The sequence below is a fragment of the Glycine max genome, chromosome 12 (assembly GCF_000004515.6).
Source record: "Glycine max cultivar Williams 82 chromosome 12, Glycine_max_v4.0, whole genome shotgun sequence".
Lineage (NCBI taxonomy): Eukaryota > Viridiplantae > Streptophyta > Magnoliopsida > Fabales > Fabaceae > Glycine > Glycine max.
Window position 1 is genome coordinate 7,544,322 of NC_038248.2, and position 25,569 is coordinate 7,569,890.

Below are 25,569 nucleotides of genomic sequence, written 5' to 3' on the forward strand. Positions count from 1 at the left end.
TTTAAAATTTTCACATACAATTTTTTATTAGTATTTATATAATAATGTAACTTTTTGTTAATTTAATGAATGTTTATAATTAGATAATGGTAACGGGACACGATACGAATAAGTATTGTAACCCTGACTCCCGATACTCATACCCAGATGTCTAGACAAGTTGAAATTTGTTATTTCATTTATGTACTTGTTGGGTATCGGGTATTCCCGTCTCTCTCGTAAAATAAGTTTTTTTTTTTAAAAAATATATTGAAGTTATGATTTTAGAAAAAAAAATTTGATTGTTACACATTTATTTTTAACTACTTATATATCAATAAATTCATTACAACACATTTATCTACAAAAATCATAAAAAAAAATCTTAAATTATGTAAAAATTCTAAAATAAAATTAACAAGTAATAAATAAAATTTTACTAATTTCATCATCGGGACAGGTACGAGAATGAGGCGGGTAATAACATTCTCATCCCCAACCCCAATTAAAAAAGTCGAGTAATCCCAAAAACCAAATTCGTACCCGAACAACTTGGATATTCCCTGTTAAAATCAGGGTGGGTTCGGGCGAGTACGAGTTTTATTGTCATGCCTACTTATAATTTTATACACAAAAATTTAATGATGATTAATATTTATATGATAATGTAAATTTTTTACATAAATATATTAAAATTAATTTAATAAATATATTCATATTTTGATGAATGATTTTTATTTATGAGGTTGAAATATTTATATTAAAAAATAGTTTAAATCTATTAGTTAATATAGTTATTTACAAAATAATATTTGATTTTTTTTTCTTGATAAGTAAAAGTTTTGATTAGCTGGGTTTGAGTCCCCGAGGGATCACTAGGGTTAGAAAAGATCTCAAGACTCAAAGAATACTTATGGAAGTTTGAGTTTGCTCTTTACCAATTGAATCAATCTTTATTTGGTAACTTCTAATACAAAATTTGTTGATTAATATTTATATAGTAAGTAATTCTTTTATATGAATATATAATAAGATACATTCAAAATTATTATTAAATCTACTTCTATCACTTAATAGTTTTAAATTGATTCATTGATAATATTATAAATTAAATTAGTTTTAATTATTTTGTTGTAGGGACCATAAATTTTATTCACAAGAAATAATTATGTTTAAGTTACGTAGATACGAGCGATTAGACTTTTTTTTTGGGTATTAACACAACTATATACCAAAGATTCAACAAAATTTATTTTTTTCCTTAACATCCTATAAAATTATATTTACTTAGAAATTGTATGAAATATTTTTAAATCACAAGAGGATACCTGCATACTCTCATCACCTTCACCTTGTCACCAAAAGTGATCCTTATAAAAGTTCTTTGGTATTCGGCCTAGCCAAATACCATGATACTCCTCACTAGATTGAATACCATGGTATTCTCCTCACCTTGTCTTCAAAGGTGATCCTTATAGAAGTACTCTAGTATTCAACTAAATACTTAAGTACTCTCCTTACCTTGTTACCAAAAGGCGATCCTCCTAAAAATACTCAGATATTCGACTTCATTGAATACTCATCTTACCTTGTAACCAAAAGGTGATCCTTCTAAAAGTACTCAAGTATTTGGTCAAATACTCAAGTGGTTCTCTGCCCACTTAACAAATCACCAAGATTGTCTTAATAACAACCATTAGAGGTTGTTTTAACCTCCTAATGATGATTAAAGGCACATTAACTAACTAGGTAATGATATACGAAATCCCATGAATACAAGGTCCATTAAGGTATGTATCAATAATTATGAGAATATTGAGATAAGACTATGATCACACATATTTAATACTCTCATTTATTGTTTTTGATTGAGACCTTACTTGAGTGTTGGATTGCCTTTAGTAAGTACCTCATCCTTGCTTGCTGAATAGATTATGAAAGAGAGACCACTAAAGAAAGACTCAATGACAAAAGTTATTTGTTTGCCCTTGTGCAGGTGCACATTTAAACTGTGAATAATTTGTCTTTGTCATTGGTTGCAATCTCGACGCTAGTGGGAGGGTTTGCTCTCTTGGTGAAATCAGTGGTTGCGATCTCAACATCGACGAGACGATGTTAGTCGTCATTTACGACTAACTTTTGTATTGAAAAGTTTCATGAAATTTATATCTTTTCCCCAATTTATGGCTCTTTTTGTAGGTTTGTACATATTTTTATGTTTAGTTTAATTTTACTCAGTAGATATTCCCAATATTGTGAATTAATGTGGTTCAACTTCAGTTTCAGGCTAAAGGATGAAGAAGAAGAAGGTTGAAGCAGCTGGTGTCTCGCTAAGCAAGGCATATGCGCTTAGCGAGTAAGATCCGCTAAGCGAGGCACTCAGCTTGCTTAGCGAGTTGGAAGAATTTGGAAGAGAATCTGCCATTCATGCACGTGCCCAACACGCCATCAGCTCGCTCAGCGAGTCATTTGTCTCTTCTCACGCCCAACTCGCTAAGCGAAAATCGACTAACTCGCGCTTAGCGGGAAAATGACGCTAAATGAGCGTTCAGGATCAAAAAGCCCTTAAAAGACTGAAGTTGACAAAAAATAAGGAGTTTTTCGGGGGCTCAGAGAGTTCTTTTGGATGAGAGACGTGACAGTGCCGAAAAACAGAGTAAGGCCTCAGCTTTCAAGAGGATTTTAGGTTTAGGAGTGATTGTTAGGTTTTTAGAGGTGGAGGAGACATCCCTACCACTTTGTAATCTTAAGTTTCCCTCAAAAACCTCATCTTGGTGCTGAAAGGTGCTAACTTGCAATGGAAGGCTAAATCTCTCGTTGGGGATTTCAACTGATCTTTGATGTAAAACTCTTCATTATCTATTTAAAGATGTTTTTATGTATTCATTGCTTCTATCTGTATTTAATTCTTGCATGCTTGTGGCTTGATCAACCATTTGTGTGTAAAGTTAGGATTTTTAGCATTGGAAAGTGTTTTAAATCCTTAGAACTAGATAGAGCAGGCTAGAGAACTGTATGTCTGGACACGGAGTGCAGAGATTTAGTTTATAATATGATGTAATCTTAATGCAATTCGTTTAGGCTAAGTTCAAAGAGGAATCTAGAACGAAGTTTAAATAGAATTAGACTCATTCACTAGAGGGATCTTGGTTTGAGTAGTCGTTTTCGGCATAGAACACAGAAACAACCTTAAATAGAGAAAAACACTTAATTACATCATTTTGTTTAGTAGAAAGACCCACCGTTTTAATCATCTATTTATCTCTCACATTTAGATAGTTAATTTTGTAGTTAAATTAAACCTGTAGACACAACTTCTTTTTTTATATTTACTGGCTTTATACAAATGTTTACCTACTGAATGAATGCTTTCTAAATGAAACAAGTTCCCTGTGGACTCGATACTCAGTTCTTACTATTTTATATTACTTGTGCGACTCGGTGCACTTGCCGATTAACATCGCTAACCAGTGAAACAAGTATCTCAACGAAATGAACAGATGACGCGATTGATAAACATGAGAATCTTCGAGACCAGCGGATGAATGTGGACCACCCCTAAGCCCCAACTTCGTTGGCAACCCTGTAATGAGATTTTGACATCCTCTCCCTCATTGACGAAGTCGAGAAGCTTTGCCAACCTCTTGCCTCCATTGATCTTAAAGGGCCTCTATTAAAGCTGTATGAAGAAATGGAGTTAGTTACTTCAGTTAGAGGGTAGTTAGATTAGTGGGCAATTAGTTATAATGGAGTTAGTTACTAAGTTTGTTAAGCTGGATATAAAGCACTGTGTATGCAACCTTGTATTCAATAATCATAAATAATATTTTGCAGATTTCCTTCCTGCACAAAGCTCTCTATCAATATGGTATAAGAACAAATACACTTCTTCCGCTTTCTTTGATTTCCTTCTAGCTTTTCTTCTCCTTTTTCTTTTTGGTTTCATGGGTGCCATGGATGATTCTAATCCCTTTCTCATACAAACCAGTGATAATCCTAGTTTGAGCCTTGTCACTCATCCTTTATCCGGAGAGAATTATAATTCTTGGAAGAAAGCCATCAAGATGGCTCTTCTTGGCAAAAATAAATTCGGTTTTGTGGATGGTTCCATTCTCGAACCTCCATTAGAGCACTTCAGTCATGCTTTGTGGCAGCGAAATAACAGCATCGTTGCTTCTTGGCTTCTCAACTCTCTTATAAAGGAGATACAAGTAAGCATCCTTCATTGTTCCACTGCTCAAGCTATTTGGAATGATCTTAAGGAGAGATTTGAACAGAGGAATGGTCCCTTGATTTTCCAGTTGAAACATGAACTAGCAAATCTGCAGCAGGATTCTATGTCTGTCTCATCCTATTATTCCAAGCTACGATCCATTTAGGAATCAATTTCTAAATTAAAGTTTGCACATTCATGCACCTGTAATGGCATTCGTACTTGGCATGACTATGCGCAGATGGAGTATGCCATACATTTCTTGATGGGACTCAATGAATCCTATAGTTCAATTTGGGGTTAGATTCTTTCTATGGATCCTTTCCCTTCCATTAATCGAATTTTTTCTCTAGTGGTTCAAGAAGAAAAATAGAGAGAGATTGATACTTTTGTTTCTGCTCTCCACTCCATAAATGATGCTTCACAATCTCATGCTTTTGCTGTTAAGGATTCCAGATATCAGTCTGTTCACAAGGTTAGTGCTATTTCCAGAAATCGACCTCTCTGTGCACATTCTGGTTGACTTGGTCATACTCAAGATAAGTGTTTCAAGTTACATGGTTTTCCTCCCAATTATAAGAAGAATAAACCTTCTTATTCTAATACTAAAAGAAAAATAGTGAATCAAGTCTCAACATCCACTTCTGTTCCTGACTTTCAGCTCACTGCTCAACAATATAGCCAACTCATGAGTTTGCTTCAAGCACACACTTCAAATGCTGCTACTCCTGATATTGAATCTTCTAACACTGGTATGATCTTGTCTGCTTCTTTAACTAAGTTTCCTCAAAATTGTTGGATTGTTGATTCGGGTGCAAGCACTCGCATTGTTTTTTGCCATTGATCTATTTGATTCCTATCACTATGTCTCAAATCGAATATTAAATTGCCTAATAATGCAGTTGTCTCAGTCATTGCAGTTGGCATTGTGCATTTATCTCCTTCTCTAACTCTCTATAATGTGTCTTTCATTCCCAACTTTACCTTTAATCTCCTTTTAGTCAGTGCCCTCCTTACCAATTCAGCTTATTCTGTTTGTTTTTCTTCCAACCAATTTGTCATACAGGAAATGCCTCATTGCAAGAAGATTGGTAGAGGGGATCTCCTTCATGGACTTTATGTCTTGAACCTCATGGATACTCATTCCACTTGCAATGTTTCTGATCATAATTCCTGTATAAATTTTGTTTCCAGCACTTGTATTCAAGCCATTAATTGGCATAATCGATTTGGCCATGTATCAGATAGTGTTTTAAAAATATTGAGTGATAAAATTTCTTTTGCCTTACCTAATGAGTTCTCCACCAAAAGTTGTTACGTGTGTCCTATTGCTAAGTTTCGTACACTATCTTTCCCTTCTGTTAATCATGTTTCTGCTCAGCCCTTTGACTTGATTCATTGTGACATTTGGGGACCTTATAAGCATTCAACTTATGCTAACTATCAATACTTTCTAACAATTGTGGATGACGGTTCACGATTTACATGGATTTTTATGCTTAAACATAAATATGAAGCATCAACTGTAATCATGAAGTTTTTTGCAATGGTAAAGACTCAATTTGAAGCTTCAATCAAATGTCTAAGATCAAATAATGCTCAGGAGTTAGCTCTAACAAATTTCCTAGCATCTCAAGGCACCTTACATCAGTTTTCTTGTGTTGAAAGACCTCAACAAAATTCTGTTGTTGAGAGGAAGCATCAACATTTACTTAATGTTGCTAGATCATTATTTTTTCAGTCCAAGGTGCCTAGTACCTTTTGGGGAGAGTGCGTGGTTATTGCTACTTTCCTTATCAATAGATTGCCTTCACCATTGCTGAAACAAAATACTCCATACCAAGTTCTTTATGGTTCTGCACTTGATTATTCAATTTTGAGATCTTTTGGTTGCCTTGCCTTTGTAGCTACTTTGAATTCTGAGAGGAATAAGTTCTCCCCAAGAGCAATCCCTTCTGTGTTTGTTGGTTATCCACAAGGAATCAAGGGGTATAGGCAGTATAACCTGCAGACTAGAAAATTTTATGTTTCAAGGGATCTAGTTTTTCATGAGAACATTTTCCCTTTTCAAACTTTACCAAATACATTTCAAGAACCTGATTTCCTTAGTGACCTAGCTGTTTCCCTACCTATTCCTGAATCTATGTCCTCAACCATTCAACCTAGAATCATTGAAACCAATATCTCTGAACCCAATATTTCTCATGCCACAAATAACCTGCCTATTCAATTATCTGATTCTGCAGTCAATACTACCATTAGTGCCTCATATGCTTTGCCTTCTCCTTCTTTGAGAAGATCCATTAGAACATCAAACCCTCCACCTTATCTTCTTGATTACATTAGACCTCAACCTAGACAGAAATCTCACCCTATACAAGATCATTACTCTCTGGTTCATCTCAACTCTCCTTATAAGGACTTCATTGCTCAGGTTTCCACCATCTATGAGCCACAATTTTAACATCAAGCTATTCCTTTTCCAGAGTGGCACCAAGCCATGACAGCTGAGATCAAAGCTTTGGAATCCAATAACACATGGACTTTGGTTCCTCTTCCAATTGGTAAACAATGCATTGGCTGCAAGTGCGTGTACAAAGTGAAATTCAAGCCTGATGGCACTGTGGATCGCCACAAAGCTAGATTGGTAGCTAAGGGTTACACACAACAAGCTGGTATTGATTTTTCTGATACTTTCTCTCCAGTTGCTAAACTTACATCAATTAGAGTCCTTTTGGCTGTTGCAGCTGCTAAAAACTGGCCAATCTTACAACTTGATGTAGATAATGCCTTCTTGAATGGTGATCTATTTGAGGAAGTTTATATGGAACTTCCAAAAGGGTACACTTCAGTTGATAAAAATCTTGTTTGCAGGCTCAACAAATCCATTTATGGCCTTAGACAAGCTTCTAGACAATGGTTTTGTAAACTCTCAACAACATTAATTGCTAATGGTTTCTCTCAATCAAAGAATGACTATTCTCTTTTTACCATTGGCAAAGGTGCTTCCCTGGTTGTTCTGTTGGTCTATGTAGATGACATTTTGCTTGCTGGCCCAAGTGCTACATGTGTTCATTCTATTCAGGCCAAGCTTCAAGCTTTGTTTAGACTGAAGATCCTTGGTTCCTTACAATATTTTCTGGGCCTGGAAGTTGCAAAGTCCAGCAAGGGCGTTGTCTTGACTCAGGGAAAATATGCCCTTTCACTATTAGAGGATATTGGTTTTCTTGGCTGCAAACCATCTTCCCTTCCAATGGATCCAAATTTAAAGCTCAACATGCCCAGTGGTGATTTACTGCCCAATCCCTCAATGTACAGGCGTTTACTTGGTCGTCTCATGTACCTAACTATTTCAAGGCCGGATATTACATTTGCTGTTAACAAGCTAAGCCAGTACATTCAACATCCAAGGACACCTCATCTAGATGTTGTGTATCATCTCCTACAATATATCAAGGGCACTCCAGGTCAGGGTCTTCATTTTCCAGCAAGTAACTCCTTCAACTTATTTACCTATGCAGATGCTGATTGGGGAGGATGTTTGGACACACACAGATCGACATCTAGTTCCTGTGTGTTTCTAGGAGATGCTTTAATATCATGGAAATAAAAAAAGCAACCCACTGTGTCTAAATCTTCAGCAGAGGCAGAATATCAAGCCTTCTCCTCAGTCTCTAGTAAAGTAATTTGGCTAAGACAATTGCTACTGCACTTTGAGATTACCATCCCATCTGCCATGCTTTTCTGTGACAACAAATCTACAATTGATCTAGCATCCAATCTAGCTCATCATGAATGATCCAAACACATTGATATTGATTATCACTTCATTCGTGAGTTAGTGCAGTCCAACATCCTTAAGCTTGTTCATGTGAAATCTCAACACCAAGTTGTTGATGTCTTCACAAAACCCTTAATGCTTCTAGCTTTCTCTTTCTTTATCCACATGTTGGGACTCATTAACATTTACTCTCCAACTTGAGGGGTATTAAAGCTGTATGAAGAAATGAAGTTAGTTATTTCAGTTAAAGGATAGTTAGATTAGTTGGCAATTAGTTAGAATGGAGTTAGTTACTAAGTTTGTTAAGCTGGATATAAAGCACTGTGTATGCAACCTTGTATTCAATAATCATCAATAATATTTTGCAGATTTCCTTGCTGCACAAAGCTCTCTATCAATAGCCTCAGTTCTGAAACATTTTCTCTATCGTTTGAGGATTTTTTGCTATTATATATTGTTTGGTTATTTTTTGTTTTTGGAGAAAGGTAGTGGAGGGTTTTGGATCCGGGGGAAAGGCAATGGAGGGTTTGGAATTCTTGGGTTGTTCAAACTTGTGGGCCGTGCGTACATAGTTTGCCTTAGCGAAACAATTTTTGACGGCTAAAAATAACTAGAAAATGAGCTATCATTAAATAATTAAAAAATGACATTTGACACTCTGAGTGTATGTCTTAACAGAATAATTTAACGGTAAAAATTAAAATCTTAACAGAAAAAAAAGTTAAAGAATCATAACCGGCCAAATTTTTATTTAAAGATTAAAAGTTAAGATTTTAAAAAATTCAGGAAGTAAAAACTTAATTAATACTTTATTTTATTATGAGAGAGGACGAATGAACCTCATCGACGGAAAAACATAATGCAAAGACACATATAATTAGTAAAAAATAATGGAAAGAATATATATTTAATCAAAGTTTTGTTGTGTACAGAACAAAATTGAAAAAAAATGAATCTAACTTTTAATACAGTTATTCTAATTTTAGGATAAAATTATTTAACCCCGGTTGTTTTTTGGGTCCGTCATACAAATCCTTTTAAAACAAGAAAAAAAAACGCATCCACCAAAAAACAATGAATGAGGAAATGTTATCGATGATTTTATTTCATATCGTTATTAATAAAGTAATAGACAAATAAAAAAAAAAACTGAACATAAGCACTTATTGAACAGTCAAATAAAGAAAAAAAATAATTAAAAACTAAGGAACGAAGCAGAGCAGGCACAGACGTTGAAACCCACGAACATGATCAGGCAGCTAGGAAGCAAAGCCTTTCTTCAAATGTCTTTAAAAATAAATTGGATTTGATCAGTTTTTAAAATCAAATATAAAATCTGATCTAATCTAATTAAAAAACCATTTTTTTTATAATTTCCCCATATGTGTCAAACTTTGTATTTCGAGTCTTGTAATATCTCAAAAGTCATTTTTTAGCTTCAATTTTCTTCATTTTCTCTTCAATTGTAACCTTCTCTTTACAAATATTCACTTACTTTGTTATATAAAGCAATGAATGAGTTGACACCCTTGTTTTGTTCGTCGGTAATTTCTCAATCAATTTCTCAATCATATTTGCATGTTTTCAAAGTAGTGATTGAGAAAATGCTTATGACCGAAGTTGAAAGGGTTACCATCGAAGTAGATTGTTGAATATAGTTGGTTCAGACTATTTTGGAGGAAGTTGATAATTCTCTTAAAAGGAAATCGAGTAAGGAAAAATGGTCATCGTTGAATTTGATTCAATAATCATCAACCTCCCCTAGTGTATTCTCTAAAACCTATTTTTATGCTTTGTGACTTGGTCGGGTTGTGTCCAGGCAGCAATACCAAGCATAGGCCATATCCATGATCAATTATATACTGTATTTTTATTATGTATGATAAAGTTATTATGTATGATAAACTTATTGTATTTTATAATAAATAATTACTTTTTACAGATCATAAATATTATATAATTTCTTAATTAGTTAGTTTACATCGAGAGTGCTTAGAAATTATTATTTTTAAATGTCTTTAAAAATAAAAACAAATGTGATATGTGAAAGTGAAATAGGCATTATGAAGAGATTAGCTTATCGATCCCCCTTAATAAATATTTTAAAGCAATGTCAAGAAGATTGAAGTCATGAGCCATCGAATAAGAAAGGTAAGACGTGAAAAGCACTAATGTTAATGATGCTGTTATTTCATATCCTTATTCATAAAACAATAAAAAGATCAAACAATTGCACAATTAAGCACTCATTGAACAATCAAATAAAGAAGAAGAAAAAAAACAGCAGGTTAAAAACTAAGGAACGAAACAAATTAAGCAGGCCTCCATGAACATGATATCAGGTTTAAGGAGCAAAGCCTTTCTTCAAAGTCTGAATGGTGGCAACGTTAGTCTTGAAGGACAAAGCTAAGACAGTGTCATCAATGGAGGTGTTGAAGAGCGTGTTGGGAAGAGAAACCGTGCCGGAGTTGGCACTAGCAAAGGACGAAATAGCAAGAGCAGGCTTACTAGCATCGGCGTTGTGTTGGAAGTGAACAAGACCCTTTGGGAAGACAAACATGTCCCCAGCTTGAAGGCTCTGCGTGAAGAGCTTGTTGGTGGTGTCCACAAACCCTACTTGAAGAGAACCTTGTGCAACAAAAAGAAGCTCTGCAGAACGAGGGTGAGTGTGGGGTGGGTTGATGGTATTTGCTGGGAACTGAAGAACAGCATAAGACACACTTTGTCCGTTCAGTGCTGGAAACTCTGCCATGGTTGCTTTCAATACTTTGAAAGTTGAGGGTGGTGAGTTTTGACCTACCAGGACACGGAAGCCTGTGTAGGTGAAAAAGTTCCCATCTGGTATCATGCCATTTATTGGGCCTATGAAGTCACTCAGAATGTCTGGGTCACCCGCAAGTGCCATTTGCACGATGGCAAAAGCTGATATGACAACTGAGACAACTTTCAAGGTGGTGGAATTAGACATCCTTTGCTTTATATATTACACACAGTTAATAGCAAATTAAAGTGGTAGTAATGTTGAACACCTTCAAATATTGGATATTAGGAATGATGTGTGTGTCTCTATATATAGGGTTATTATCTGGTTGGGAGTTTTTTAGAAGGGAAGAGGTGATTTCTAATTTCTATCTATCTACCTGCAGGCCATTCGGACGATACCCAAGATTATTGGAGATTACAAAGTAGCCTTAGCTGTAGTTTTTGGTTGTGCCATTTAACAAGTACATGCAAGACACCATGGGAGTATATATATATACTGCAATAACAATGCTAAAAATGAGGCTGTCATGCATCGAATCTTTGGTAAATGTTATTGGGTGGCGCCTAAATTAATTATAGTGTCCAGCCTTATTCCTAGTACAATGTTTTGATAAGGTTGGTTAATTGATCTACATCTAATCACAGATTAACAATGTGTGTGTATAAAGAAATTAATCAGGAGAGATTATATTTACTTTAATAGTTTAACATAATTAAACTCATGTCCACTGAAAAATAGTTTTAACGAATACCAACACTAAATGACTTTTGAAACTGATTGCAAAATGAGGAATTGTACAACTTAATTGTCAGGGAAACTAAAGAGAGAGAAGTGAGAGAGAAAAATGGAATGCTAACACAGATGATGAAAAAATGAATTATTCTCATTAACTATTTAACAGAATGCTATTACACACTACTTATAGTAGTTGTCCACTTACTAATCAAACTAATCACACTAAGCTTTTATACTACACACTACTTAACACTCCTCCTTAGTACAAAAGCTTATAGAAAAAAAAAAACTCAGAAATGTGCATAATTAACAACTCACATAATCTTCCTGAGCATCTTGAAACTGTCAATTTTCAAAGCCTTGGTCATAATATCTGCTACCTACAAGTCTATCTTACAATGCTTCAACTCAATTTTGCCTTTGCTCACTTGATCTCTCAGGAAGTGAAACTTAGTTTCTATGTGTTTACTTCTGCCATGTGAGACTGGATTTTTGGCCAAATCTATAGCAGATTTGTTGTCCACCAACAACTCCACAATCCCACTCATCTTCACATTCAATTCTTCCAGCAAGTATGTAATCCAATTGGCCTAACAAACAACATTACAAGCAGAAATATATTCTGCTTCACATGTGGAAAGAGCAATCACGTCCTGCTTCTTTGAGCACCAACAGATTGAAACCCCAGAAAGAAAGAGTACATAACCCATTGTACTCCTCCTATCCACCTTGTCCCCACACCAGTCCGAGTCTAAATAGGCTACAAGCTGTAGACAAACCTTCTCTTTTTGATATAGGAATAGAATTCCAAAACTGGCAGTGCCTTGTAGATACCTCAGTATCCTTTTGGCTGCAACCAAGTGAGATTTTCTAGGATCACTTATGAACCTACTCACCACTCTCACACTATATGAAATGTCAGGTCTTGTGTGGCACACAAACCTTAAGCACCCCACAATCTGCCTGTACATTGTGCAATCAACCTTGTCCTCCTCAGTGAAACTTTCAAGCTTCACATTCATATCAGCTAGGGTTTCTGCAGAATTGCAGCCTTTCATGTTAAACTTCTTCAACATATCAATCACATACTTCCTTTGCAGCATGAATGTTCCACACTCAGTCCTCAGAAATTCAATGCCTAAGAAGTAAGTGAGCAGTCCCACGTCAGTCATTTCAAACTCTTGACTGAGTTGTTTCTTGACTCGATCAATCAACTTCACATCACTACATGTAATAAGTAAATCATCAACATACAAGCAAATGATTGTGATATCTCCAGCTCCCTCTTGCTTGACATATAAACCATGTTCAACAGTGCACTTAACAAAGCCCACATGACTAAGAAAGAAATCAATCCTTTTGTTCCAAGCTCGAGGGGCTTGCTTTAATCCATATAAAGCCTTCTTCAGCCTAAACACCTTTTCTTCCTCACCTTTCCTCTCATATCCAGGTGGCTGCATGATGTAAACTTCCTCATCTAGTGGACCATTGAGAAATGTTGACTTAACATCTAATTGCCAGAGATCCCAATGATTTAGATTTGCTAAAGCCACACTGAGTCTAATTGTCTCAAATCTGGCAAATGGTGCAAACACCTCTTTATAATCAATGCCTTGCTTTTGAAGAAACCTTCTAGCCACTAATCTAGCTTTGTGCTTAGATATAGTGCCATCTGGATTGAGTTTGGTCATGTAGACCCATTTCACTGAAATAGGCTTCTTATTCTGAGGTAAAACCACCAATTCCCATGTCTTATTCCTTTCAATTGATTCAATTTCTTCAGTCATAACTTTCCTCCACACTTCACTGTTGATGACTTCATCAAAGCTGAATGACTCTATGTCAGATTGGAGTGCTAAATGGATCAAATCACCATCATTAGTCACTGCATTATCAGGAAACAAATCATAATCTTGCAGTCTCACTGGTTGTTGTCTATTTCTTACTGGTCTTCCTCTGATTCCTGCTGGGGATGCATCATGACTGAACCTTGCAGGATCATTAATCACCTTAGAGTTATCCCAACTGAGCTGCACTTGTCTTCTTGAAACACTGAAATTTTCAGTATAATCCTTCCAAGATCTTTGTTCATCAACATAGACATCTCTGCTGTTCACAATTTGATGTGCATTAGGATCATACAATCTATATGAGCCTATGGGATTATACCCAACAAAAATCATCACCTCTGACTTGGAATCCAATTTCTTCCTTCTTTGGTCAGGAACATGTTTGAAACACAATGATCCAAACACTTTGAAGTGACTCACAGATGGTTTCCTTCCAGTCCAGGCTTCCTCAGGGACCATGCCAATGAGCCTTTGTGTTGGACACCTATTAAGAACATAGGCAACGGTTGTAGCAGCTTCTCCCCAAAATTTGTGAAGAAGTTGCTTGCTTCTTAGCATGCTTCTCACCATGTTAAGCATAGTCCTATTCCTCCTCTTAGCAATACCATTATGCTGAGGAGTATAGGGTGTTGTTATCTCATGAACAATGCCATGTTCCTTGCAATAATTGGACATCTCTGTAGAGCAAAACTCTCCTCCTCCATCTGTTCTCAGAATTTTAATGCTTCTCCCTGACTACTTTTCAACCATACTTTTAAATATTTTAAAAGTCTCAAACACTTCACTCTTGAGATTCAGCATATACAACCATAATTTCTTACTAAATTCATCAACAAAGCTCACAAAGTACTTGTTGTTCCCAAGTGAAAGTGTATCAAAAGGACCACAACAATCAGAGTATACAACATCCAACAAGTTCTGAGACCTAGAGTGTGTAAAGCTGCTGAATGAACTTCTAGGTTGTTTACTAAAGATGCAATTTTCACATACCTTTTTTGGAATGGTAATAGATGGCAGACCATGAACCATGCCTTTGGATCTTAACATATTCATTCCTTTGAAATTCAAATGCCCTAGCCTGAGATGCCAAAGCCAAGTATCACTATCCAGAATTTCAGTTGACATACACGAAGATTCAGTGACTGAAAGATCCACTTGAAAGGTTCTGTTCTGGGCAAGTGGGATCTTCAACATTCTCTTCCCTTGTTGATCAAACAACTCCAAAAATCCTTCTTCACATTTCAGTTTGAATCCTTTTTCAACCAATTGACCAATGCTCACCAGATTACTCTTCATACCTGGAACAAACAAGACATCTGGAAGGAGAGCATTGCTTCCATCCTTCTTAGATATCAGGACATCTCCCATTCCTTGAGCAACAATTGTTCTATTGTCAGCTAATCGAATGACACTTATTTTTGAATCATCAAAATTTACCAGCCAATTCCTATGCCCTGTCATGTGATTCGAGCAACCAGAATCCAAATACCATGTTCTTGAACTGCCAGAATCTGAATTGGTGGTCATCATCATCAATCACAGGAGGATCTTCATCAAGATCACCATCATCTTTGAGCAAATTGGCTTCATCACCACGATGTCCATCATGATGATTTCCTTGGGCAGGGGCATTACACTCAAAGGAAAAATGACCAATCTTGTTACAATTGTAACACCTCAGCTTCTTGCGATCAATCACTTTCTTCTTGCCCCGATACCTTTGATTTCCCCCATTTCTATGCCCTGATGATTCAGCTGGCTCTTGATCAGGTTTTGAGGGTTCATGTTTCCCAGAACCCTTTCCTGATGAACTCTTGTATTCTTTGCCTTTCACTTTGCCCCTATTGTTGCCTTTGCGGTGAAAATCGTTCTTTCGTGAAGACTGGGCTTGCAGGGCCTGATATGAAGCTCGATCTGTGGTACGCTCTAGTAGGCGTTGTTCGTGAGCTTCGAGAGAACCTTGAAGCGCAACAATTGTCATGGACTCCACCTTCCCGGATTCTTCCATGGCAACAACCACATGGCCGAATCTTGGAGCCAAACACCACAAGATCTTCTCAACAATCGTCAAGGTCTTCAATTCCTCGCCGTATGCCTTCATCGCATTCGTGAGGACAAGCACGCGATTGAAGAACGCTGCAATGGTCTTGGAGTCCTCCATCGCCATCAGCTCGTATTGCCGTCGCATTGTCTGCAATTTCACCTTCTTAACCTTCGCCGCTCCCTCATTCGCCGTTTCCAGGATTTCCCAAGCCGCATGAGCACTGGATGCCTAAACGATCTTCTCAAAATGGGCTTCATCTATGCATTGATGAAGGATGTACATCGCCTTGTAGTCTCGCTTCTTGTTCTCCTTGAAGGCAGTGCGTTCTGCAGTGGTGGGTGCTTTGCCGAGCGCCAAGAATCACTCCTCCACAATCTCCAGAACCTCCTGATACCCAAGAATCACGCGCATCTGGATGCACCACCGGCTCCAATTCTTGCCGTCAAGGACGGGGAGGGTTGTGGGAAGAGAGATGGCTGAGCTTTTTTGGACCATGGTCACAGATCACAAATGGATCTTGATTTGGCTTTGATACCACTTTGTTAGGGAAACTAAAGAGAGAGAGCTGAGAGGGAAAAATGGAATGCTAACACAGATGATGAAAAAATGAATTATTCTTATTAACTATTTAATAGAATGCTATTACACACTACTTATAATAGTTGTCCACTTACTAATCAAACTAATCACGCTAAGCTTTTATACTATACACTACTTAACATTAATTAGCTTAATCTTTGTTTTGACATGTCCCTTATCAAGACCATCATACGGGATCTCATGCCCAAAACTGAGAAAGGAATTTACACAATGTTTCAAATATTAATTAAACTTACTTATTCTAAAAAGAAAATTAAGGAAAAAGTTAAATAGACACCCAATACTAATGCTAATAGATACTTAGAGAAAGATAAAAAGGAAGAGATAAATATATGTATGCTATGTGTATGGGCCTGCATGTGTGTATTGTTTTTTTCATTTCATTTTTTTAATTATTTTTATTTTTCATTACATTTATTATTATTATTATTATTATTATTATTATTATTATTATTATTATTATTATTATTATTATTATTATTATTATTTTCCTCTCTTTTCTTTTTATCTTTCTTCTAGTTCTAGCTACGTCCAATTCACTCACCCAATCCATCCAAATTGAGATCCACGTATACATTTATCCACATTTGTTATCAACATATTCTACTGGTTTTAGCTAGTATTATGATATATAAAAGTTTAGATGAATTAGATTATGAGACAAACAAAAATGTTTTGATATATATATAAAAGAATATAAATGTAATCGCATAAATCCGCTCCGCAGATCATTAGGTATGAGATCCGCAGGTTCCTATCAGGATAATAAACAAATGAATTTTCACTCTAGCTTTTGGTCCAATCATAGCATCGCTGGTTAAGAAAGAAAGAAAAAAAAGATCGACAATGCATGTGTATGTCTCATGATAAATCTATCTAGGTTTTGTACATATATTAAAATCCTATATTTCTCATTGTTTCATTTTTATCCAAATTTAATGCATGAGTTTTGTTATTTTAATGCTTAAAGATGGTATCATGCAATCAATGCATTGTTTCATTTTTATCCTGTTCATAGCTAGCATCTTTATAGCTACAAATTGTGTTAATTACATGATACCGTCTTTAGGCATTTGTTTAATGATACTACATTTTTGGAAGTGCTCATTGCCATATTTTAATGAATATAACTTATTTTATATATTTTATTCCATTTCAAATATACAATTAACCTCGACGCACATGAAGGTTCTTTTTTCTTTTTCTCATAAAAAGAATTATATTTATATATTTTACATCTTAAAAAAATCAGGAAAAAGAAAGGATCTTAGTTTTTTTTAGAAGTGCTATAATAAGTTGCTTCGGTTAAAAGAAAAGAATTAGGAATGGAAGATATATACACCCGCTATGAACTATGAAGTATATAAATAGAAGTTCATGTGAGGTTGATAGTGAAAGTTGAAACCCCTTGAACTTGAATTGAAAGGAACTTGTAATGGAACACATCTGGAAGCATGTGATGCTATTCTACATTGTGCTGCTGTTTCATCACCATTTTCTTCCGGTCAATTCAGAACACCAAAGAAACTTCTCGCATACAGGCATTTCTCATTCTTTTCTTATAGGTTTGATTGTCTAAACTTCAGTAGGTACTGCTTATTTTATTTATTATAAAGTATATAATTCGGAATTTATCAAACTCCAGACCATAATCATGTATAATTAATAGTCGAAAATTTCACCTGTATCAACCGTAAGAGAAGGGAAAGAGAGAAAGCAAATTTTCTGATTTTTTTTTAAAAATCAGACCTGCATCTGCATGCCAATTGTGTGCGAGTTCTGAAGGTAATCGTGAAAATTCCAATTGTAGTCATGGCCAGAAGTCAAAGAAACTCAACTTAATTTTGTTTTGGCAAATGCTGATTAACTTATAACATTAGTTAAGAAACTAAAAGAAATATTTTTAATCAGATGCACAAAATTACTTTTAATCCATTGTAATAGTAAAAATTCCTATTGTGTATATTGTACATAATATTTTTACCCTCATAATTTACACATTTAATTTTTTTTTTTTTAGTTCCATAACCAATACTTTTAACAAAATCCTTTTATTTTACCTAAAAAATATTTATCAATTTTTGAGTCATATGATTTTTGTGTTTGATAGAAAAGAAGTAATGGAAGAGTTTCTGCATATTAATTAATGCCATGCCCATGGCAGACATTATTCCCTTTTTATGTGCAAGCAGCATATAATTCTTAACTTTTTTCTTTAAACGTGGATGACACATATTATTCTCAACTTAAAAACAAAGCAACCCATTTTTTTTTCTTCTGTTTTTAATAATAATAAAAAATTCTACCGCGTGCAAGGATTATACACCATTGTTTCCCTTCTCATTTGATAACTATTTCTAGAGGTGTCTTATTTCTAGGGTTGTTTATTTTTTTCTATTTCTATATTAAATTTATATTTTCATATTTATTTATAGATTTCAATAATTTTTTTTTATAAATTTTTAATTTAAAATTAGAATAACTTAGAATTCAAATATAATAAAATTTTATAACATACTTTCTATAACATTCTTCTCTTAATAAACATTTTATTATTGATTGAAATTTATTAAAAATTATAAAAAATAATCATTTAATAAGATGCAAGATCCAAGTTTTTATAATTTCCAATACATCTTAATCAATAAAAGAAAATGTATTTTAAAAAATGCATATGAAAGTGTGATGATTTAATTGTAGGCCGGTGGAGATAGCTGATCAGCAACCATAAATTTTTTAATTAAAGTTTTAGTTAACTTTATTAATATAATAATTTTATGGTTTAATTTAATTGTTTGATTGAAACCCTTATTTTTAAATAGTCATTTAAAATTTTACTATAGGTTTTGGTTTCATGATAAATTATTTTAAATTCCGTAGTATTAATTTTTTCTTGTTTAATAAAATAAAAAAAATCTTCAACATAAACTTGAGATCTTTTTACTAGGCTATGTATTTATACTATCATACACGTACTTGTTTTTTTAGTACCTCCTCTGGTCTCATTTATGTGGAAAAAAATTCATTATTTTCTTAGTCTCAAATATAAATAAATTTTTCTTACTTTTTTCTTATTTAATAAGATTATATAAAAAATGTTTTTCATTTAATAAAGGTTTATGAGGATAGTTTAGAAAAAAAATTATTTTTTAATTGGGATTAACACAAGTTAATGAAATAAATTAATTTTCTTGATAAATATAAAATTATTATTTTTCCCTTATAAACAAGACTAAAAGGAGAAGGAAAAAAAGGAGAGAACAAAACAAAGTGAAAGGAAGGAGAGAAGTTATATACATGTATGTTTATAATTTACCCATTATTCGATCAATTATGTAATATAATGCTATATTATTAAAGATTTTGGTTATAATATAATTACTTAAAAAATCAAATTCATGTACCAATGTTTTAAATTATAAAATTAATTGAGAATGCATGGAAAATTATACTAAACAATGAATGGAAATTAACTTCATATTTCGCAGACAGGGCAAGAACAATGGCCATGACAAGTTCAAGAGAAACTATAGCATCAGTTAATAGGCGAGGTGGTGGAGGTCATGGAGGTGGTCACGCAAGCAGCATGGGAATGCATGGTGGTGAGAATGGTGAACACGGCAATTTGCCACGCCCACTTGGCACAAACCCTGTATATGCAGGTGCTGCTGCAGGATCTGCTCACCAGAGAAACAATAATCACCACCATGGTAAAAGTAATGGCACATTAAATTACGTGTGCTTTTATCATTTCCTTCTTTTGTTTCTTTCTATGGCTATTGGAATTTCTCTATGTACCTAACCTAAGCATACATGCATGTATGTAGTCGCTTTACGTTGATTCTGCCGTTATCCAATTTAACAACTTTTGTATACGATGTTAACAGTATAGTGTGATAAATTGATACATGAAAAGTGTGTTTATTTAGTTAATTTATATATTTATTTACCAATATGTCATTGGTTGAGATAGAACTGTGCAAGAGTACCAAGTTGTCCGTTCCTGCAATAGCTTAGTATGTATATCTGATGCACTTTATTTCGACCCATCTATGTGTATGTAATTTTTTTGGTGGTGATTACTGACTAGTGATTCATAGAATTGTTCAAAAATTAGTTATCATTGAAAACAAGTGCTTAGATGTAATTCTGCACTAAGATTTGACTCAAATCCTTTATTTAAAATTTTGAATTTGAACTTTTTAAATGAAAAAAAAAGGTGGCCATGGAAAACGTGTTTGAGTTTATAATTAACTGTTATTTTTAAAATTATCTTTAATATTTTAATAACATCTCTAACATAACGTGGCTTTTAGTATTACATAATTTATTTTTATTAGTATACTACTTATACTAATCCTTTTAATTTATAGTAAAAAGAAATTATCTTTAAACAAAAATAATAAATGTTCAAAAAATTTATAGCAATTTTTCAAAACAAATAAAAGTGATAGAAAAATCAGGAATTTCACAAAAAATAAAATTGGTTTTCAAGATTTCAATTTTATTAAAAAAATGCCATAGCTTTTTTTCTTCTGAAAGTAAAAAAATATAAAATATTCTCGTAATCAAAAGATATGAAACTAATTTTTTAAGGTGTAAAAGTCAAGTAGATCTTATCTTTTCCAGTAAAATCTTTTTTTTATTTAACAGGAGACAGGACTAAAAGTCTAAAGAAATCAAATTACCTATTAAGAACATGCTTAGATACAAGTTAGAAGTGACTTTGAAAGCTTTTTTCCCTAAGGCATTATCACAACGATTTCCTTCTTTATAAGATAACCTTGTTAATAAAGTTGTTTCTAGTAAAAAAAATGTTATCTAATTATTTTATTGCATGATATTAACGTGTACTCCTTTTAAAATTTAACTTGAGTCATGTCAACAACGCCCCCACTCCAAATATATAACATGGAGTACTTGGGTAGTGCTTCTATTTTTTTTTTAAAGTACGTTAATTATATTTATCTTTTTAACTATTGTGTGGATTTGTAACTTATATATTTTATTCTGGACAAACATATAAATAGAGAGAGATTTCATGTGAGAAATTTATTTATATAATATTTTTATAATTTTGGTTAAGATAGAAATAAAAAATAGTTCTCTCGTAAACAAAAGAAGAAATAGTACTATAAGATAAAAGTAGGGATATAATAAAAAGAAAAAAAGAATCAAATAATAAATTTAATATATAACTCTTTGTATTTTTTTAGAAGAATTTTACATATAATAAAAATCAAATATAAATATTTTTACTAAATAAATTATTCTATAATACTATATATATATATATGTAACGAGAACTTGGACGATGACATCATGACACCAATTATTTGAGTTATATAGCTCCTCGTGTAGAAGATCTTAATTAATTACTCGCACATTCAAAACTCACCACTAGCATTGAAAACGTGTTGGTCGAACCTTTTCTGCACATTAAATTCAAGTTAATCATGATTCATGAATAATCATCATCGCTGGAGGGGGAGACAACACTCAAGCCAAAGTTTATCATTAACATGATAAAGGAAATGTTTTATGAATATAAAATAGATTTCACTAATAAGTATTTAAAGATATTGTTTAAAAAATTAAAAGAGAAAAATATTTATCATAAAAAACATAAAAAATTATACAAAACATAATTTCATTCATTCTAATATTTTTTTTTTTAATTTTAAGGTGTAATTTTGAAATATATGTATACAAAAAAATATATTTATATATAATATTAGGGTATTAATTTTGTAATATCTTCGATATTTATAAATCAATATAGCCATTTAACTTGTGAGAGGTTCACTTTCTTCTTTGCGAAGTAGGAAATTTATTGTGACAGTAATTTAATTTATTTAGAATAATTCTAACCGGTATAAAGCGCTTCAACACGTTTTAACTCAGCTTACTTCAACGTTTTTGTGTGAAAATGAATCGGAAGGGAAGAGATTTTATAGGAAAGAGGGACGTGCTTGGGCCCACCACTAGTGGACGCGCCTGACAAGCTACCACTAGTGGTTGCGCCTGGGACCCCACCACTACTGGTAGCGCCTGGTAGGCCACTACTAGTGGTCGCGCTTGGCAGACCACCACTTTCACCCCTGTCCCATCGTCCTGTCAAGTCACGTCACGTGTCGCGTTCGGGTGAAACGCACCCCTCAGGTAAGCGCTTTGTAGTAAATTAACCGACCCCTTAGTAAATAAAAATGAAACAGACCCATTTTAGTAATTAATTTATAAAAGAGACCCAATTTGATGATTTTGCCTATTTGTATAGATGAAAGTAACGGTTTCTTTTACCAATCCCCAAAGAATGAAAAAACAAAATAACAAAACTTGTTGTAGTCTACCTCTATAAAAGCTAGAGCCCAGAGAATCAGATTCCATAACGCATATCAATTCTTTCTCGAGCACTTCCAAGTCGAAAGTCAGCATCATATATACCTTACTTCTCCATCCGAAAACTCAGACATGGCAAGTGTCTCACTGGTCTCAGCTACTGGAAGAAGGTAAAGGAAGTTGCAACTTAACCTCTTTTTACACATACACAGTGCAACAATTTATTTAAATTTATCTTAATTATACATAAATATTTGGATGAGTATTAATTTAGTATAAACAATGAAAACAGAAAAAAAAAATGCTTCTAGTCCTTATACTTTGGTTCTTAAATTTTTTAAAAATTCGTGAATTTAATTATTTCTAACTTCAAAATACATGATGGATGGTTAAAAGATAGAGTTAAATTACATGTTTTTCAAAGTTTGAAACCAAACTATTCATGGATATGTAGAATAAGAGCCTACATCAAGCTTTTCTGAAATTAAGCTGTGTTTGGTTCTCCGTGCGTGCTTGTTAACCTAACATAAAATGCCATGTAGGCTTGAGGGGAAAGTGGCTATTATCACTGGTGGTGCAAGCGGCATAGGTGAGGCCACTGCAAGACTCTTCTCTAAGCACGGAGCACACGTTGTCATAGCTGATATTCAAGACGATTTGGGTCTCTCTATTTGCAAACACTTGGAATCCGCTTCCTATGTTCACTGCGACGTGACAAACGAAACCGACGTTGAAAACTGCGTGAACACCACCGTTTCCAAACACGGCAAACTAGATATCATGTTCAACAACGCTGGCATAACCGGTGTGAACAAAACCAGCATCCTCGACAACACAAAGTCAGAGTTTGAGGAAGTGATCAACGTTAACCTAGTTGGTGTCTTTCTGGGAACAAAGCACGCCGCAAGGGTAATGATCCCTGCTAGAAGAGGAAGCATAGTTAACACTGCAAGTGTTTGTGGAAGCATAGGTGGTGTAGCATCACATGCATACACAAGTTCCAAACACGCCGTGGTGGGGCTCACAAAGAACACTGCGGTGGAGCTTGGAGCATTTGGTGTTAGGGTTAATTGCGTGTCACCCTACGTGGTTGCCACGCCCTTGGCTAAGAATTTTTTTAAGCTTGATGATGACGGAGTTCAGGGGATTTATTCAAACCTTAAGGGTACTGATCTTGTGCCTAATGATGTAGCCGAAGCTGCTTTGTACCTGGCAAGTGATGAGTCCAAGTATGTTAGTGGGCACAATCTTGTGGTTGATGGAGGCTTCACTGTGGTCAATAGTGGGTTTTGTGTCCTTGGGCAATCTTCGTGAAAATTTTATGCTTATCTTTGGAGAATGACCTTTTTATATTTTGAATAAGTGAATAATCATTGTTATGTTTTCACTTTTCACTGTTTGAGACAGCCTGGTTTAATTTTGGCTTGTATCTATAGAATATTATGTCACTTTGATTTTGGGCACCCCGACATTACACCCCGACATTACAGACACTAAGACGTGGGGTCATCTGTGTAGGTTATGGCACATGTGTTATGTATAAAGATGGGGATATGAAAGTGTTTTGACTTGTGTAGTTACAAAGGAGACATGGTTTCATTTAGGGTATTGATATTTGGAACCTCTAATATTATCAATATTTTATTGACACCCTTTACTTTTCTTTATCCTTCTGTTTATGACATCACATTATTAATCAAATCAATGATTAATTTCTTTTCTCTTCTTATCTCTTTCAAGGTTTCTGTACATAGTAAACATACACTTCATTTTCAAGTGTATACAAGGTGAAAGAAAAAGAGATAAGGGCATAGACAATAATTAATTGATTTGATTGATAATAGTGTAATATGCAAAAATAGATAAAGTAGAGATATGTTGCCAGAATGTTTGAAATTTGTGAATGTCCATTATCATCTTATCTTAAAGAGGTATTTGTGTATTATTATTTGAAATTTAAAAAACTGTTTAAAAGAAGGTAAGCTTAAGTACAAGTTTTGTGTGGACAAGCAAGCTTAGGTTTGGAGTCCAAACTTAATTCCAAGTAAAAAAGTCACATTATAAATATGGGAGGACAAAAAATAAGACAATTTTTATGGATAGACTAAAATCAAATATTTAGTATTTTATACGGAAGGAAAACATATTTAAATCTTAGTTGAAAGAATAAAATCTATTTAAATTATGTAGTATATTTTTAATCTTCAATGATGCATCTGAATGGTGGTATTTTCCTTACAGTGGATGACTTAAAGGCCAACACCGAGTATACCGGTTATACAGTGGCATCAAATGTTGTTCAATGGTTCTGGGAGGTGGTCAAAGCTTTCAACAAGGAAGACATGGCAAGATTACTGCAATTTGTGACTGGAACGTCAAAGGTGATGTAGTGAAAACATTGATTTCCTATCTAATAAATATAAAAATTTCTAACGGATTTCCTATCTAATAAAGTCTCAATGTTGTGATTGAAATCGGGGTTGGGGTCTTTATTTGCGTTCTGTTTGTTACTAAGCGATTTTTGAAGAGGTTGAATTTCTAGGTTAGGGGTTTACAAGAAGTGGATTTAAGAAACACAGGGTGGGGTGTTGAGAGAGAGAGAAAGAGTTGTTTTTTAGTTTTAAGTGGATATTGTATAAACTAAGATTTGTTTTTAAGAGGAAAGGAAGGAAATTGATAAATTGTCATGACACCGTTGGATTATTCATTTTTTTGGATCATTGAATAAAGCATTTCCACCCAGGAGATTGTGGATAAGAAATTCTCATAATTGGGAAATGTACAACAAGGAACTAGAAAAACCAAGGGTCTGTTTGGTTAATGTGAAAATTCTTGTATAAATATTTTAACGAGGTAGCTATCAAATAATACTTGTAATGATCTAAACTGCATAAATATTTTAACAGAAGTAGTGTAATTTTTCTTGCCTGATAGGTATCAAATAATAGTTGTATTGATCTGGTTTCTACTTTCAATTATGTGTGATTAGGTGCAACATGGAATCCAAATGGGTGTATAATACTTCTTGCATTTTCTAAATGGTCAACTTTGGGATCTATTCACTTTGCATCAAAGCCTCCGTCATTAGGTATGTGACCTTTTCATTCAAAGATCTTATGTTAATTTGTTTATTGTTTTTGTATCCTTTTATGTTAACAAAGGAGCTAAATTGAAAAGGGAAAATAGAGAGAGGGATATAGAATATATTTATTATTAAGGTCTGGTATAAGGGTGACAAAATCTCTTAACTAATAAGTCTATTTA

General features: G+C 34.0%; 3 protein-coding genes and 1 non-coding gene across 5 annotated transcripts; 2 read left to right on the top strand and 2 right to left on the bottom strand.

Annotated features, from left to right (window-relative positions):
* Positions 1-10,317: 10,317 nt before the first annotated feature.
* LOC100781001 (germin-like protein 9-3) lies at positions 10,318-10,941 on the bottom strand. Its single transcript, XM_003540762.1, has one exon. The coding sequence runs from the start codon at positions 10,939-10,941 to the stop codon at positions 10,318-10,320; it is 624 nt and encodes a 207-aa protein (XP_003540810.1).
* A 5,723-nt stretch (positions 10,942-16,664) lies between these two features.
* Positions 16,665-16,824, bottom strand: LOC112998620 (small nucleolar RNA snoR2/U65). The gene has a single exon (XR_003263714.1). It is a non-coding gene; the product is annotated as a small nucleolar RNA snoR2/U65 (small nucleolar RNA).
* Positions 16,825-17,327: 503 nt separating this feature from the next.
* LOC102666927 (uncharacterized) lies at positions 17,328-20,006 on the top strand. Of its 2 annotated transcripts, none has more exons than XM_006592286.4 (2): positions 17,328-17,507; positions 19,455-20,006. In XM_006592286.4, the coding sequence occupies exons 1-2, from the start codon at positions 17,402-17,404 to the stop codon at positions 19,766-19,768; spliced, it is 420 nt and encodes a 139-aa protein (XP_006592349.1). In that variant the 5' UTR covers positions 17,328-17,401; the 3' UTR covers positions 19,769-20,006. The 2 variants fall into 2 exon arrangements, with proteins under 2 accessions (XP_006592349.1, XP_006592348.1); XM_006592285.3 differs by having other exon boundaries at positions 17,346-17,531.
* Positions 20,007-22,270: 2,264 nt separating this feature from the next.
* On the top strand, positions 22,271-23,864 carry LOC100782627 (secoisolariciresinol dehydrogenase). Its single transcript, XM_003540764.4, has 2 exons — positions 22,271-22,475; positions 22,848-23,864. Exons 1-2 carry the CDS (start codon positions 22,438-22,440, stop codon positions 23,617-23,619), a joined length of 810 nt encoding a protein of 269 aa, XP_003540812.1. The 5' UTR covers positions 22,271-22,437; the 3' UTR covers positions 23,620-23,864.
* The last annotated feature ends 1,705 nt before the right edge of the window (positions 23,865-25,569 follow it).

Coding starts and splice junctions, on each gene's coding strand:
- LOC100782627 (XM_003540764.4), top strand. CDS start 22,438: ATGGCAAGTGTCTCACTGGTCTCAGCTACTGGAAGAAG. Junction 22,476..22,847: donor GTCTCAGCTACTGGAAGAAG/GTAAAGGAAGTT, acceptor AATGCCATGTAG/GCTTGAGGGGAAAGTGGCTA.
- LOC100781001 (XM_003540762.1), bottom strand. CDS start 10,941: ATGTCTAATTCCACCACCTTGAAAGTTGTCTCAGTTGTCATATCAGCT.
- LOC102666927 (XM_006592285.3), top strand. CDS start 17,402: ATGGAACACATCTGGAAGCATGTGATGCTATTCTACATTGTGCTGCTG. Junction 17,532..19,454: donor TTCTCATTCTTTTCTTATAG/GTTTGATTGTCT, acceptor CATATTTCGCAG/ACAGGGCAAGAACAATGGCC.